This window comes from Lates calcarifer, linkage group LG12, assembly GCF_001640805.2.
Source record: "Lates calcarifer isolate ASB-BC8 linkage group LG12, TLL_Latcal_v3, whole genome shotgun sequence".
Classification (NCBI taxonomy): Eukaryota; Metazoa; Chordata; class Actinopteri; family Centropomidae; genus Lates; species Lates calcarifer.
In genome coordinates, this window is record NC_066844.1 from 14,622,461 (window position 1) to 14,638,084 (window position 15,624).

A 15,624-nucleotide genomic window follows, 5' to 3' on the forward strand; every position below is an offset into this window, starting at 1 on the left:
CTTTGGCCAACTAAAGCTTGCTACCAGATTGTAGCCTACAAACTGCAGCCAACTCCTAAATAACTAGTAACCTACCAACACTTCGTATAATTTCAGCCCTTATAGCTTAAAACAGAGAAAATTCTACCTGCCCTTTGCTCTTTCAATTCCTGTACATGGTATAGTTGTTCTCAAGATTGCTAGCTAATTTGACAGCAGGCTTTTTTCACAACAAACATTTTTGCGAGCAGCAGCACAGGTGTTACTTATTTTATTAACGACGACTCTGTTCTGTGTAAGTGTCCCGGTAACCAATCGAGTTTTCACTTTAGTGTTGAAATTGCTAATATGATGAAATCTTTTTAATAGAGTTCAAGGAATCTTAAGGATTGATCGTACTAATTCCCTAAGACTACTGAATGTGACTGTGTGAAAAATGTCATGTCAAAATGGCTACCATGGAAATAACGAATACACTTAAGTCTGCCTTGATGCCACTGAGACTAATTCTGATACAATTATTTCTTTATAGTACAACTATGGGGCCTGGACTGAATCACAAGAGGATAAATGTAAAGAAATATCACATTGAGAATATTACGAGCAGCTGGGTGAGTGCAGCATTTTATGAGTGTATTGGTGACAATGCAGACAGGAGTGTATGCTGGGGAGCATGTAGCATGCTTGCTCCAGCTAACATGCGTATTCTCCTCCCCTGCCTGCAGCAGCTATATTTAGCTCTGGTGGGATGCTGGAAGCAGGCGTGACTGCAGAAAGTGAGAGAGGGATGAAAGGTTTAACCCTTTGCAGTCCCAAGGCTCATGAAACACAGCAGACTGCTTGCTTGCCTGTGGGAAGACGCTCTTCATCATGCAAGACTCCTTACAAGCTGCACAGCACAGAGCCAGGGAACATGCTCATCTCATTACCCATGCAAAAAAAAGGAATCTGGAACACTTCCAACTCAAGGCCAATACCCCCTTTCTTTAATAATAACTACTCTTACATTATCACATAAAAAGACCTGACTGTGGCTGAACGCTTACTGTGAAAAGGCAAGTGCAGTGTCTTTAACACTACAATTGTGCTATGGAACACATCACCTGTGACAATTCTTAAAAGATATTGGATGCTGCTTGTATGATGGATGTCAGTCATCTTTACAGAGACAAGAGAACCATCTCTACACTGAAAACCACACCTCCCACCACCTAGTCCTGCTAAAAATCTGTGGTGGCAACACTAGTCCAACCGCTGCATCTACTTTGACCAGAGTGGTTGGAACGGACCATCTGACAAATATGATGCCCTTCAAAGGAGCTATATGGAGCCATAGCAAAAACGTACATGTAGCACCTTTGTGCTCACCAAATGTGCAGTTGCACATTGTGAACTTCCAGTTAGCTACACATTTCCCAGACAGATTCACATTGTGAATTAGTGGTATTATAAGTCTTTACATACAGTTTAGCTGCTGAGTCATCAGAGTGCCCAACCTTTCACAAATGATTTAACAGTTTTCTGAGTCATTAGCAAGGATGATCCTACTGTCATTCCCAAAGCCTTTGTTTTTAGAAATGAGTCCCAATAAGCTAACCTCTAAATCTTCTTTGGTGGGTATATCCAAAGCTGCCCTGACTCCACTACAATAGACTGCTTATGTGAATGCATTGGCTTTTCATATCAGTGCAAATGATTCACAGTCCACAAACAGTAGTTCATTTATGCAGATACAGTATGCATCCATGCAAAACCTAAAAAATCTACAATGCCTGATGCTATTGGTTCGTCCTTCAATGTTGTGTAACAAAACAACCTGCCGTGAACAATTTAAAATTTTCAGTAAATATCTACCCTAGTCAACATACCATATCTTTTTCAATGGAATGAGCCAAAACAATATTCAAAATAATATGTGATGATTTTGAAGTGACCTTCCCTCCACAGACACATAGATGCACACTAGTAACATTAGTAGCAGTAACAGAAGGTTAATCAGGAGAGAGCCAGTTTTGTTGTTGATCTACTGTTTTTCTGTTTTGCTCACAGTCCACATCAACAAAGGACAAGCCTGGAGAAACAACTGGGTGAAAACTGTGTATGAAAAAAGCATTCGCTGTTGAAAAGTGAATTGGGAATGTGGCGGATGACTCCTTTATCCCTAACAAAAACCCTACTTTCTACCAGCACGTGTTGTGTGGTAAAACTGGATGGTGCTAGTGAGGGACAATGTTCAGATGTGGGGCAAGCAAACAAATAGGTTCAGCAGTAGGGGAATGAGAATGGGGCCATGTCCCAATGCCCCAACCCCCTTCTACTAGCATAACCTCTACCTCCTAAACATGGCAAAACAGCATTTTGAGGGGGAGCAGAGAGCAGCACTCACCTGGCAGTCGAAGTCTTGAAAGTTGCGAGCATTCTGCAAGAAAAGTAAAAGAGGAAAGTTCACAGAAAATATACCACAGACTTGTAGATGTCATTTCTATGTGTAAAGCCAGTATCTAATGTACTGTACTTTAATGGAGGTTCATTTATTGTAAACTGATGGCACTGCAGCGCAGATGCACATGATGTACTGAACCATACATAATGCTTCAAGTATGCATGTTGGAAGAAATAAAACACAATGTGGCAATTTCCCACATTGGTGAGTGATATATATGTTCTGCATGATATGGTTGGGTATGACTTACTGTGGCTAACAGTTCACATAGATGTTATTGGATCTATTGGCTGTTAGGTTAGCACATGTAATTGCAACAATATTCTGATCACAAGTGGTTATGCCTGCAAAACCTTGTGCTTTTCTTCTGTGCATCTTACATTGTCATCAATACTTTCAGGTAGACAGCAGTATGATTAAATGAGCTCAGGTTTTTTCAGTAGTATAGAAATTAAATACTTTGCTGCACAGAACCTGATCAATGGTGAAGTATTTTTACATAAGAGTGTTCTCTCAGTTGGTGTTGAGTCTTTATTCAGTCAGCAGGAGGCTCTAGAGTAGATGGGCAGAGAATTGAGAGTGGGCAGCAGACAACAGAGAAGGTTCTTGTGGGATTCGGTTGTAGGCCAGACCAGTAGGTCTGGTATAGCTACCATCTGCCTCTAGACCCTAGAGGCAGATGGTAGCTATAACGCTCACCCTTTCTTCCTCCTACTGAAATAGCTGTGGAGCAGGAATCATGGCAAAAACATGTTGTGCCAGATTCTACTCTACTCTGTTTCTGTAATGCAGTTCTGAGGTGCTAAGTACTATAGAGGCATGATGATGGTACAAGAAGAAACAAAATGTCCATGCAGACATTATCCCCTGCCTTAATACTGACATAAGTCTGAGGACTGTTTACAAAGCCCCTTCATCACAGTCAGCTGCCTAAACATGCTGAACAGTGTGACAACAGTTTTTATGTGAGAGATGGTGCAACGCAACTGTGTTTATTGGTTTCATTTGTTGTCATGCCAACTGTTGCACTACCCTGGGAATTAATTACCCTTTTTTCTCCTTTTCTCCGTGTATGCACGCTCGACTTTGAAGCCAGCTTTAATTACATACATTCTTAACCTTTGCTATTCACGTTTGTTAGATTGGTCTTTATCATTGTAATGGTTCCTTTGCTGCTGCAGACAGTACTCCATTCTCACTCCTACCTTTCTTCATCATCAGTGTTATCATAAATGTATTATCTGAATGGTAATCAGAACTTGTTTTCATCACTTCTGTAGAGGATCGGTGAGAAAATGACAATCCTTTTTCGTCACTGTTATCATTTCATCATCTCCATCTGCTTTCAACACTCCTGTTTTGTCTTTTTAATGAGCTGGCCACTAGGTGGAGTGAGAAGTCAGTGCCAGTCTTCTTCACTCAGATGGTTTTTTAAAAAATGTATATTCCCCTCCCTGTCATCTCACACAAGACTATATTTCCTTACCTGGTGCACAGCCCGACAAAGGGAAATATAGCAGGGGGCCAGAAGAGGATGGGAAGAGCTTTGATCTACCACTGGATATTTTTTTTTTCTCCTCCATACATCTGTGTTTGCTGTCACTCGCTCACTAGAATCTTGAAATTAAGAGCTGAGTTTCTCCCAGCTTCTCCTTTGATCTCTCTTCGTTCTTGCTTGACTGTCTTCTCTGACTGTTTTACGTTATACGCCCCCCTTTTCTTCTTCTCTCTTGCCTCGTTCCGTTTAGAACCCTTTTTTTTCTATTGACTTGCTCTCTCGTTCTCTTCCTTCTTTTCTTTTCCTTCTCCACAGTAGAGAAGATATGAATAATTTACTCTGATGAACGGGACTGCAGAGTGTGCATATCTAGTGTATTAGCGTATGTATTTGCTCAGAAGGCACCATATGGGGTGCTCATTCACTTGTAGGGCACACCATACGTCTGTTCACTTAGTGTGCGTGGTTATATAGATGTGATCAGGTGCACAGTTGGGTGCCTGTTGCCTTAACAGCTTGTCACTGACTGGTTCCCACATTAACTCACCTTATTGGTCAGCAGTGGCTTGATCTCAGTCAGCTGTACATCCTGCAACTCATCCATCTTCCTCTCTGGTCACTAAACCACTCTGTCTAAAAAGTAAAGACAAACACATTATAATCACTTCTAAACATCAGCAGTTAGGCAAGAAAATGTGTACATAGTGATAACATTTGCTGCCACTAATGATCATTTTCACTGTTGTCAAATATTAAAACCAATAGGTATTCAGTTCACAATTGCAGTAAATTAAACAAGATCAAATCATTGACTTATTACCTCAGCATCATGTGCAGTTCAATTGCAGCTGCACAATGAACACAATGATATCATAGATTAGTAAGGGGATGAAGGAGATGGCAGCAAGTAGCTAGGTCACAAGCCCAGCCCCGGTAACATCTTTTTCTTTCTCTCTAGGGTACTTCCACACTGGCACAAGGTGATATGCGTTGTATGTAAAATTACTGTACAAGAGCCAGCCAGGAAGGGGACAGAAGGCGTTTTCTCTATCAGTTCTCTGGGAAAGGTCACACTTTCAGTCCACACAGGTGGTGTGCAAACACGCACGCGCACGCACACACACATGTACATACAGATGGATCAGGCCAAGAAGCTCTAAAGCCACCTCATTTGTTTTCCCCTTGAAGCCAGTCGTTTGTCTGTGCACATGAATTACTGAACAAGAACACTAACACAGAAATGTCCCCCTCCCCCACCTTCCCTGAAATGGTACTTCTTCGGTCTTGCCTGTTTGCACAAGGTGAGGACAGGAAGTGGTATTGAATTACCTGACTGTGCCCAGGAGAGTGGCTCAGGTTGCACATAACAGCAGATGGAGCCTCCTGTCTCTTCTAGGTCAATGCTTACTACTGGAAGACAAAGCCAAATCAGCCTGCACAACCAGTCTTGGAGGATTGTATTTATCTGAACAAATGCACAAGATGCTAACGGAAAAAAAGCTAGAAGTAAGGGCAAATACAATTGGGCAGAGAACTAGTCAATGGGAGAAGCAGCTACAAGTGAGTGAGAGCCAACCCCCCTTGGAACGACCTTGAGCTGCTGGTATCAGATAACCTTCAACACTGGTTAGGGAGGAGTCTTAGAGCCAACTATCAGCGGGAGGTACCAGCGATGATGATGTCACGCAATGTCTGTGTTAGCATTCTGTGATTGCCTGACAGAGGTCTTAACAGACAGCTGCCTGTTGACGCATGAATCAGGCCAGGGGTCATCCTGCTCTGGCAACAGACTGCACCTTGCTTGGAAACAACCGGGGAAGCAGATGGGTGCAACTGAGCACAATCCTCAAATTACATAAAACAAGAAAAAAAAAAAAAAAAATTAGAAACATCAAGTGTTAGAAGTACTCGGCCATCAGCGTGGGGAGTGAAAACATGCCCAGCAAAATCCCTGCTGACAAATCCGGCTCAAGGGTGGAACTAAATAATATTTAGACAAGCGAACAAGGAAAAAAGAAAAACAAATACTCTGCATGCTTGAGCAGATTGAGCGTATTGGCCGGATCAATCCAACACTTCCTCAGGCTGTCACAGAAAGTGGGATGGAGGCAAAGGCCGCTTTAATTGTAGCCGGCTAGCCGGGTAATCGAGGTGTTAAGGGAGACAGGGTCAGGGTGGGCTTAAACCTGACAGATTGACTGGGTGGCTTTCATAGCCCAACCCCACTGACCCCTTAGACTGGGTTACCCGGGCAACTAACAACCATGACTCCCCCACCATCATCCTGTCCTTCCTCCTTTGGTTTCCACCTGAAAGAAGAATGTGCCTGCTGCGGGCTCTAGCAGATCTTGCAGCTCTTAACCTTGTATCAAATCAACTGAAAGAACACCACATCGCATTTAGCAACATCCACCACCATCACAACCCTTTCGTACCTACTCCATGCCTGCTCTACCGTTCAGGCTGCGCAGCTGTTGCCATAGAGACAAAGCTGGTAGCCAATGTTTATTCTAAGCTGGGCTAGCCCCAAGGGACAGATGTGAGGCAAGGAGACAAGGGGAATAGACAGTGGTGGAGATGAGAGGAATTGGTTAAGTGAAGCTTTAAACACGTGCTTTCAGCAGCATTTACCCCTGACAATCATACAGACTCAAATAGGCCATGCAGACTGTCTAGATAGTACAGCAAAGCTTAATGTAATTGCTATAGAAAATCAGGAGAAGTAGTCCCAGATGACAGGAGGGAAATTCCATTTGCAATCTGTGCAGCTTGCGGGGTTTGTCCCATATTCACACCATACCATTAATATGTGAGAGGATGGAGGAAGGATTGAGAGAGCTGATGATGTAGAACGAGTCCCTCTAGCCTCGACAGCAGGATTCTCTGTTGTCGGATGGCTCTCACAAATGGTCTCCTTGACATCTGAATCTCTTTTACTCAGCTCTTCTGCTTATAGATGAGTAACACACGAATTACATGCTGGCTCTCACACATGATTTCCCTCCATCTGGTCTTCCCTGTACAGTGTGTAGCTGCCAACAGGGCCTCCTCTCAGTACTAAATATCATGCCACACAGCAAGGCACAAGGGTGCGCTAGGTGAACAAACGACAGCAGGAACAAATCGTGTCAGAGGAAAACCCCGTGGCCCTTACAACGCAGCGAAGGTCAGCCTTCACTACAGTCTAGTGTCAGCGCTGCCTCCAGGAGACCAGGTGGTTTCAATTCTGACACATCGACTTTATTGAAAGAACTGCAAAGACATGTTGAAATCTGTCACTTTAATAAATGGGTAATTTATTTAGCATCGCTCCTGCTCTCCTCTCCTGTTGGCAAGCAGTGCCGCCTACCTCACACACATCATCCGATCTCTACTGCTGGAAGAAGAGAGAGGACATGCCTCTACCTTTATGCTGAGGCACAGGCGCCAGACTGCATGCATATGTGGATACAGAGGCATGTGCCAAAACACCTACTGTAGATATATGGGGTCCCTGCCAACAAAAAGGAGTCCTGTAGCTGCCATGTCAGCAGACAGTGCTGAGTGATCGATGAACACATCCCCACATCCTCCTCCTACTTTTCCTGGCCCCCTCCCACATCTTCCCCCTCCTCTCTGTGCACTCTCTCCCTGTCTTTGTCTATCCACCTCCCGCTCACCTTGGGCAGTCAGGAAGTCTAGGCAAGCTGCATGATGGACGACCGAGAGCACAGCTGTGATGCTGACCCTCCCTTTAGCCTGTTCAATTAGTCCTCTTTTCTCCTTTATTGCCATGGCAACCATGACTTCAGATTTACCCCGGTGTCATCATCATTCACATCATGACCGTGCTTTGACTGTGACCTCTAGCCTCAGGTTGACCAAGGTGAATCACCATCATGACCTCATATTAACCTGCCTCTTCGTCTCTATGGAGACCCTGACTCAGCCAACAGGCATATTGCCATGGTGATAAAGTTGAAATCCCTAACTGTTCACAAATTGTCACTCTCTGCAGTGGGGAGGTGTTTACAACAACGATGGAGGGGTTGTGGTGGAGGGTTGTGTGACAGCCTGCTATAGAATTTATTATTAAAAATTGTACATAACGTGACAAAACTGGGCTTAAGCCCTGATTTTGATGTAGAAGGATACAGACCTCTGGCACTGATTTGAACAGAAGCTATTGGACCTGTCAGCCAGTGCAGGTGTAACCTGAGTATCCAGTCAATCAAATCAAAATGCCTCAGTTACAGAGTAAGGAGAGCATCTCAAACACTATAAATATATGTTGTGTGTTTTAGCCCATCACACTGATTACCAATGTATTAATTCAAAAATATTATGGTTTATTTATTATATTTACTTTAACTTCATACGATGCCTTGATGCTGATCAAACTGTTTGAAGGATGTTTCTGAGTTGTATGCCAAAGGGTTTCTTGCTTGAAAGTCTGTCCAAAAATTGCATACATTTAGTTTAATATTTTGGTTCTCAGGAAGTTCAAACACATTCCTCTTGTTTTGAAGTAGTAGCTTATTTGACCATAGAATAAAACCATTTTTTTTACACAAATCCTGTATTTCTGTCGACCTACAGTAAAGGAATTTAACCGTGAATAGTGAAAAACGCTGTGGCAGATTTCTCTCTGAGACAAAACAATCACTCGACTACAGTATCACACATAGAAAAAGCAGAAGTCATCCTTTATTCCTCCTCTGCATCACAGCCACACTGACACCTCATTATGACTGTAGCTGCCCAGCCACTGCATGGGGTGGTGATGGCTCCACAGAAGCAAAACATTGTTGGCGTGTCCCAATTTAGGAACTGGATCCTCTTGAGTCTGCATCTCTATACTGAACGCATTAGAACAGACCAAAAAGGCCGGTTCCAAACAAACAATAAATTGTTTAATTGGTATTTCCATTCACTTAGTCTGTCACTGGTAAACATGTCAGTATAGACCAATAAAAATGCAGCTGCAATTAAAAACTGGAAGACAGGACCAAGTTAACAGTAAATATATGTGTGTGTGTGTGTGTGTGTATATCTATCTATCTATCTATCTATCTATATATATATATATATATATATATATATAGATAGATAGATAGATAGATACATACATACATATATATACACTCTTTGCTAGCTGTCTGTATGTTTAAATATAAACCAGGGTATCATGAAACTTATCCAAGTTCACCACTAGTTCTCTTTTTTTCTTTTCGCTTTTCTCTTAACTTCTCTCTTCTTCCTAGACTTTCTCTCTCAGAGCAAAGGATCAGGTTCAGTCAGGCCTTGAAGGCTCAAAAGGACACACCTTATTGGGCTGCGTCCATCAAAACACCCAGCCCTTAATTTGGGACACAGTTACCACCAATTACCAACTCATTTCCAGCCAGAGGAAGCAGTGTCATCTGCCTGTCTGCTTTCTCTGGGAAAAAATTATTGATGACAATCCCTATCACAGAGGAACACAAGCATGTCTGTCCTCAACCGGAGCCTCAGTCTTCAGTCAGCACTTCACCAGGCTTCACATCACAACAGAAAATAGGCCAACACAAATTCCAGAGATGCTACCCTCCTGCCAACCATTCAGACAGCCCAACTTCTATGTCTGCTCTTCTTTATGTGCGAGAATGTTTTCCTGTCAAGGCCACAAACAAGTGGAAATAACTTATCACTGCACAGTCACCAGTGTGGTCACGCCTTACCCTTAGCCTGGGAGACATTTCCATCCGGGGAGGTACGTCACTAGAAATTTCTTTCCCCTCCAACTTTTCATAACCAGGCCAAGCCTGTGTTTACAGCAATCCGCGCCGGAGTAAAGCTAATGGACTGTGACAAGGCTCAGTTCCAGATTACTGCTCTAACCCCGGCCATTTGGTAAGAGAATTACAAAAGGAAAATCCATTTGTTTGGCATTTTAGCCCCAGACTCCCCCTCTTGTCAGGTCAATAACAACACGGGTGATAGAAAGGATAGTTGAATTTTATTCAATCCATTCAATTCTATTCAGGAGGCTAGGGAGTGGGCCCAGGAGGAAATCTGATCTGGAGTCTGCTCTTTTGTTCTCCATCACAGAAAAGCTGACCTATAGCGCAGAACATCCCCTGCTGATGGTGTCAGCAAATACACACACACATGCACGAACAAGCACAGAGACCCGCACACACTCAGATGTACACACTCACACACATCTCCCCATGCTTCACGTCTTCTTAATTAAATGACAGCTTGCTCTCCTGAGGCTCCATCATCCTTCAGCTTATATGATTCTTCTTATTCAAGCTGACAGACATTTTTTTTTACAATATAACAAAAACTATGATGAGGCATTTCTCTGATGTCTTTTTCTGTCACAAATTCTATCAAAATGGTCTATTCTTATCCAATATCTCACCTGAAAATGTGCAACACCACCCTCTCTGCTCGTAAAACCAATGATGAAAACAGTGGGTTAGGTCGCTTTGAGACACTGATCCTGCTCAGGTATAAGTTCACATATATACACACACAGATGCTTGCAAGTGACCACTGAAGAGAGGACAAAGCAAAAATAATTTCTCCCTGGCTGTAAAGACAAAACGAAATGTAAAAAAAAAAGCAACTCACTCTTTACCAGAGAGGCTATTTCATGACAGTTAATAAGAGAAACAAATGTTCCTCCTTCAAATAGCAACCTACTTGTTTGATCCATCCAGGATTAAAAAGGTCTAATAAACGTTAAATACTGCATTACTATAATTGACTCATCCCCTCTTTGGAAAAAACTAATCTGAAGGCAGACTCACTCAGTCACCACCACATTTAATATCCTGAGCCTCAGGCCAGTCATAACTCAAAATGCAAGTGATAAAAGTGTAGTAGAGGTTGTACTTGGACGGGACACTGGATATTACACACACAGGGACAATATTATGCTGCTGCTGTGAAGGTATATGACACACATGTACATCCAATAGAATTTGTGCGTGGGAGGAGACTCGTGACCTTGGCTTCTGGGTTGAGATTCTCACTCAGTGTACACGTCTTTGTCTCTTCAAATTATGTATGTAATAAACCAAACAGCTGCATGTTTTTTTGAGAGGGAAATCCTTAACTTATTATCCATCACTGGAGAGAGAGAGAGAGAGAGAGTGTGTGTGTGTGTGTGTCAGTGGGGAAAAGCCTGGTTCATCTGCAAAGATACTCACTGGCACGTAGCAGCCACTGCACTGATCCGCCTGCCAAAACGAGGGCCCCCCTCTACACACATGCCCAAACCCTAACCTCTGTACTCTATGCAGGATTGGGGACAGCCTCTGTTGCACTCACAAATACGAGTAAACAGGCACACGAATGTCCATACACAGATACACACCAGTCTCTGGCAACTAAAAGCACAGTATGCACACACCCACAGTAGAGCCTACTGTATATACACTCATACACATCTATAATCCTGCAGGGCCACAGAGTGCAAGACCCCTCTCATTACTCTCTTGAGGCTTTTAAAGAATTACATTATTCCTTGAGGGGGCACTTTATCTGCTAATGGCCTTATGAGAGTAAAGAGTAGCATCTGGCTGTACTGATTTATAACCACATATCTATTGGCATCATCAGCATGCTTCACCTCGTACATGAAGACACGCAAGGCCAGAGAGTGTCTCAAGAGGACAGCCGACTGGCTTCCTAAATACAGTGCTATGGTTCGTAAAATTATTTGTCATAACTTCCAGTGTCAGGCTTAATTTACTGCACTAATAACAAGCCCAGAGACCAACAGCAATATTTTCCACTGGTGAAGTGATGATTCAGACCACCGAACTGTGAGCTCAATTTATAGATTATGGCTGAGTCAAACAAGAAAGTGTATGTAGCAGTTATGAATTTTGTATGTGTGTGATATGTAAGGCCATTGGTGTGTGTGTGTGTGTGTCTGAGAGAGAGAGAGGAGAGAGAGAGAGAGAGAGGTGTGTATGAGGGCAACAGGGATGTGAGTCAGCCCTCCCATATTTCTCCCTGCTCAGTGCATTGTATTATATAGTTTCAGAGAGTCACCCAAGCATCTATTTTGGTTTTCATGTATAAGTAAAGAAGTGGTTCCCGCAGCAGGCTGCATATCAATTTTAAGTGAATCTTATGGGTCAGTGTGTTTTGATTCTTAGAAGTGCTTGTGTCCTCTTGTCCCCCCCCCCCTTCTTCACTTTCACTTTTATGACTTTTGAGGTAAATATAACCATTTATCATGATACAAATTTTAGGTCATGTCATCTAAACCTAGAAAAGTCATGAGTGTGTTCTACATTATAGGCTCCAAGTGTGAACAATAGGAATATATATTCCATGTTTGCCACACACACACACACACACACACACACACACACACACACACACACACACACACACACTCATGAATGATGTTTTTCATTTTTCCTTTGACTCCACACAATAACCTGCAAGGCTCTGTGCCACAGCTGATCCATTCAAACAATGATACATAGTCCAATAAGAGAATAGCAATACAGACAGCAAGTTTCATAGCTGTAGCTACGTGACACATATGATCAATAAATCAATACACACTAGCATAGACAGGTCTCACACAAAGGAGGGCATGAGGGGGGTTGAGGTAAAGGGAAAAAAAAAAAAACATATCATCACTACTAAGGGGGATGCCAAGAGACAGATGAGTCTCGATAAATCTGCTGTGATAGGTCAGAGAGAGGTGTGAGCCTGGCTGAATGAGTCTCTCCTGGCTGAGCTCCTCCTGGTATCTGGCTATAAATAAGAGTGAATGGCCAAATCTGTCGGCCCTGCACTCAGTGCTGCTAATAGAGTACCTGCCCCTTCTCTGCTTCGCTATACTAGCTGCCACTCAGTCTGTGGGGATTTCCTCTATCCTGCTCACATGTGCAGACAGCACAGAGAAAGACAAAGTGAAAAGAGGGATGCTAGTGTATGTGTGTCCTGGTTCCCAGCTGGTGGATACGAGGAGGCAGAGTTTCCAAAACAGCGGACCCCTGCTGGAGGCTCGGCAGGATCTGTAGACTGCGGTCTGACTGGCCGAAGGGCAGCTGTGGAGGCAGCAGTAAGACCATCTGTGTAGCCCTGCCAGCAGCTCACACACACACACACACACACACATTCTCACACACACCCACAGCATCGGTTCAACAAGCTGGGTGGAAACATTGGAAACCGCTTCCATAAAACATTAACAGAGCACAGAGACATGAGAGCCCTTGTGCCCAGAGATAGTAAAGTCCCCTGCCTGTGTATACGGCGAGGCTTTGAATCAGAACACGTCTTTGTGTGTTTCAGTGTATGAATCAGCGCTAAGAGGCCTGTTGCCTCACAGGAACACAGCCCCTGCTAATAGAGTTATCCATGTGGTCAGCTCGGCTGTCACAATGAATGATTACTGACAACTCAATCTCCCCGAGAAACACAGAGGTGGCTCCTCTGGCGCCTTCCCTTGCGAATGCTCGCTGTGGAGGTCGCCCGTGTCCTTGGCAACCATGAAGGGGGTGGTGGTGGGGTGGCCTGAGCCATCCTCAGCTCAGCTGGTGGCGCCGCAGAAATCGAATGACCTTTTCACCATCATTTACATAGTCATTCTTGTCTCATCACGACAACCACCACAACACAGGACGCTTTACCTGTCAACTTAGCCTCCACTTGGTTTTCAGGATGCTCAAGCGGTTTTCATTAACTTTCCCAAAGGCACAGACAATTATTTCCCTCCCTCATATGCTCAGCATTTATACATTTTAAAATGTGTAACATGTACAAGTCACTATTCACACTGAGCTACATACACACACTCGGTTTCCCTGAGTTTGATGATTGGGTCTTTGCGAATCATCTGTCTGAATTTAACAGCTTCATGCAGGAACCCAGCCTGAGGGGGAGGATTTTCAAACCACCAGGGCACTGTATCTGCCATTTGCTCTGACACAATAACAACCACTAAAGCGTTTGACTTTCCTGGGTGTTCCCTAAATCATTAAAGATGAAATGATTCATGCTGTGCACAGCCTATTGTGAGACATTGTAAATAAAGCTGTATGCTTTATGCATGTTTAAGTTTAGAGAGCCTAGTGTGCAGAGTGTGTGAGTCAGCTAATTTGTATCTATGACAGACAGGATTTGTCACAAAGATGAGCTGGAACATCTTATTTCTTTGCTTCCCATCTCTTGGTAGTCACGCACATTTTCATTTCAGAGACAACACAGTTTGTGTTACTTTAAGGAATAAGGGAGAGCTCTCGTTTAGACGGAGAAAATCAGATCACCACTATCAGAGAAATATATGATCCTAAATGAACAGCAGCACCTGAAGGACAGTTCAGGACATCCAGAGGTCCAGCTTGGCTCGTGTCCAACATTTTAGATCAACAAGCTTACCACCTGTGCTCTGCCTCTCCTCATTGCCACCTGCTGATATTATTGTGGACACTGATAAAGAAAATGGAGACAGAAAGAGCCCGGCTTCCAGCAGGGGTGTGATCCAGCAGATAAAAGTATCTGGAAAATGTGTGGACACTGTCACTGCCTCACACAAGCCTGCTGCCGACTGTCTCTGGTGCGGTCATTCATTCGTTTACTGTAAGTATATTTATCCTCCATTACATCTCTACAGTAAAGACTGATGGTGCAGGGATAGACGGGATGGCTGTCTGCATATGCTGCTCTGCTGGGGTCAAAGGAAACTGAAGAAGTCAACCTGGAACAGAGGTGCATATGCATCAGCTGTTTTTGCTTTCAAAGCTTGAAGCTGCTGCGCTGTAATTCTAGGCCCAGTACAACTTAAGTTACAGATGCAGTTCAGTTACAGAAACACAGCAGCACCTCCAGAGCTCCACAAGAAAGGGTCAGGCTGAGAAACAGATACACAATACGGTGTGAACATTATTCTCATGGTTATGAATTTTTCAAAAGCACACCAAAAAACAACTGTTAGTTGTATCTGTCCTTGTACCAGAATGACTGAAAAGGAACAGTAAAACGAGACAACGATGTTATATTACGATATTTCCATTATGAGAAGTTATAGTAAATGTCCTTGTCTGGCACAGGTTATGTTTTGCCCTGCAGGGCTGGCAAACCAGTAGACACAGTAATGCTGAGGTGAGTGTGAACACAAGGCAGACTGACTGTCAGCACAGTGGCTTAATTACTGTCTCCATCTCTCTAGTGAGCGTTATTCCCTGACATTCATCCCTGCAAGAAATCCTCTTCTACACAAGAGCATTTCTCACTTTTATGTACTCTGTAATCCCTGTAATACATCATGTGTAAACTGTAATCCAGGCTGAAAGGCACCTTAGTAGTGCCATTTCTTGATGCTGACATACTGTAATTACTTTATAACATTCACTTACAGTATAATTTAATATAAAGTAGAGAAGCGTTGCATTATACTACCTTTGTTTGTGCACTGAAAGCCGTGCTGAGCTTGTTTTCATTTCTCTGAGCATTCGTGGAAGGAGATGTTTATACACAGTTTAAAAGAAAGAGAGAAAATCTGACATCTTTAAAATAAAGCACATAAACCCATTTTAAATGATTCAAAATTTCAGTGGGCTCTAATAGTCAGAGTCTAAGGAGACGACCGCATTGATGAACACATTTCCTACATGTTTCAAACTCTCAAGTACGACGTATGGCTTAATAAACAACTTTTGACACTCCCATTAGTTAAGCAGTAAGTTTTCACTGTAATAATCAA

General features: G+C 43.2%; 1 protein-coding gene across 3 annotated transcripts in view; it reads right to left on the minus strand.

Annotated features, from left to right (window-relative positions):
• ndrg3a (ndrg family member 3a) overlaps positions 1 to 15,624 on the minus strand; it is a 31,716-nt gene that overhangs the window by 14,364 nt on the left and 1,728 nt on the right. For 2 of the 3 annotated variants that reach the window (XM_018680009.2, XM_018680007.2), the window contains exons 2-3: positions 4,468 to 4,553; positions 2,366 to 2,398 (exon numbers count right to left, since the gene is read on the minus strand). In XM_018680009.2, the coding sequence (XP_018535525.1) occupies positions 2,366 to 2,398; positions 4,468 to 4,524 (90 nt within the window). In that variant the 5' untranslated portion in view covers positions 4,525 to 4,553. Of the gene's footprint in view, positions 1 to 2,365; positions 2,399 to 4,467; positions 4,554 to 5,249; positions 5,269 to 15,624 lie in introns of those variants that run through there. The other variant, XM_018680008.2, reaches the window with a different exon arrangement.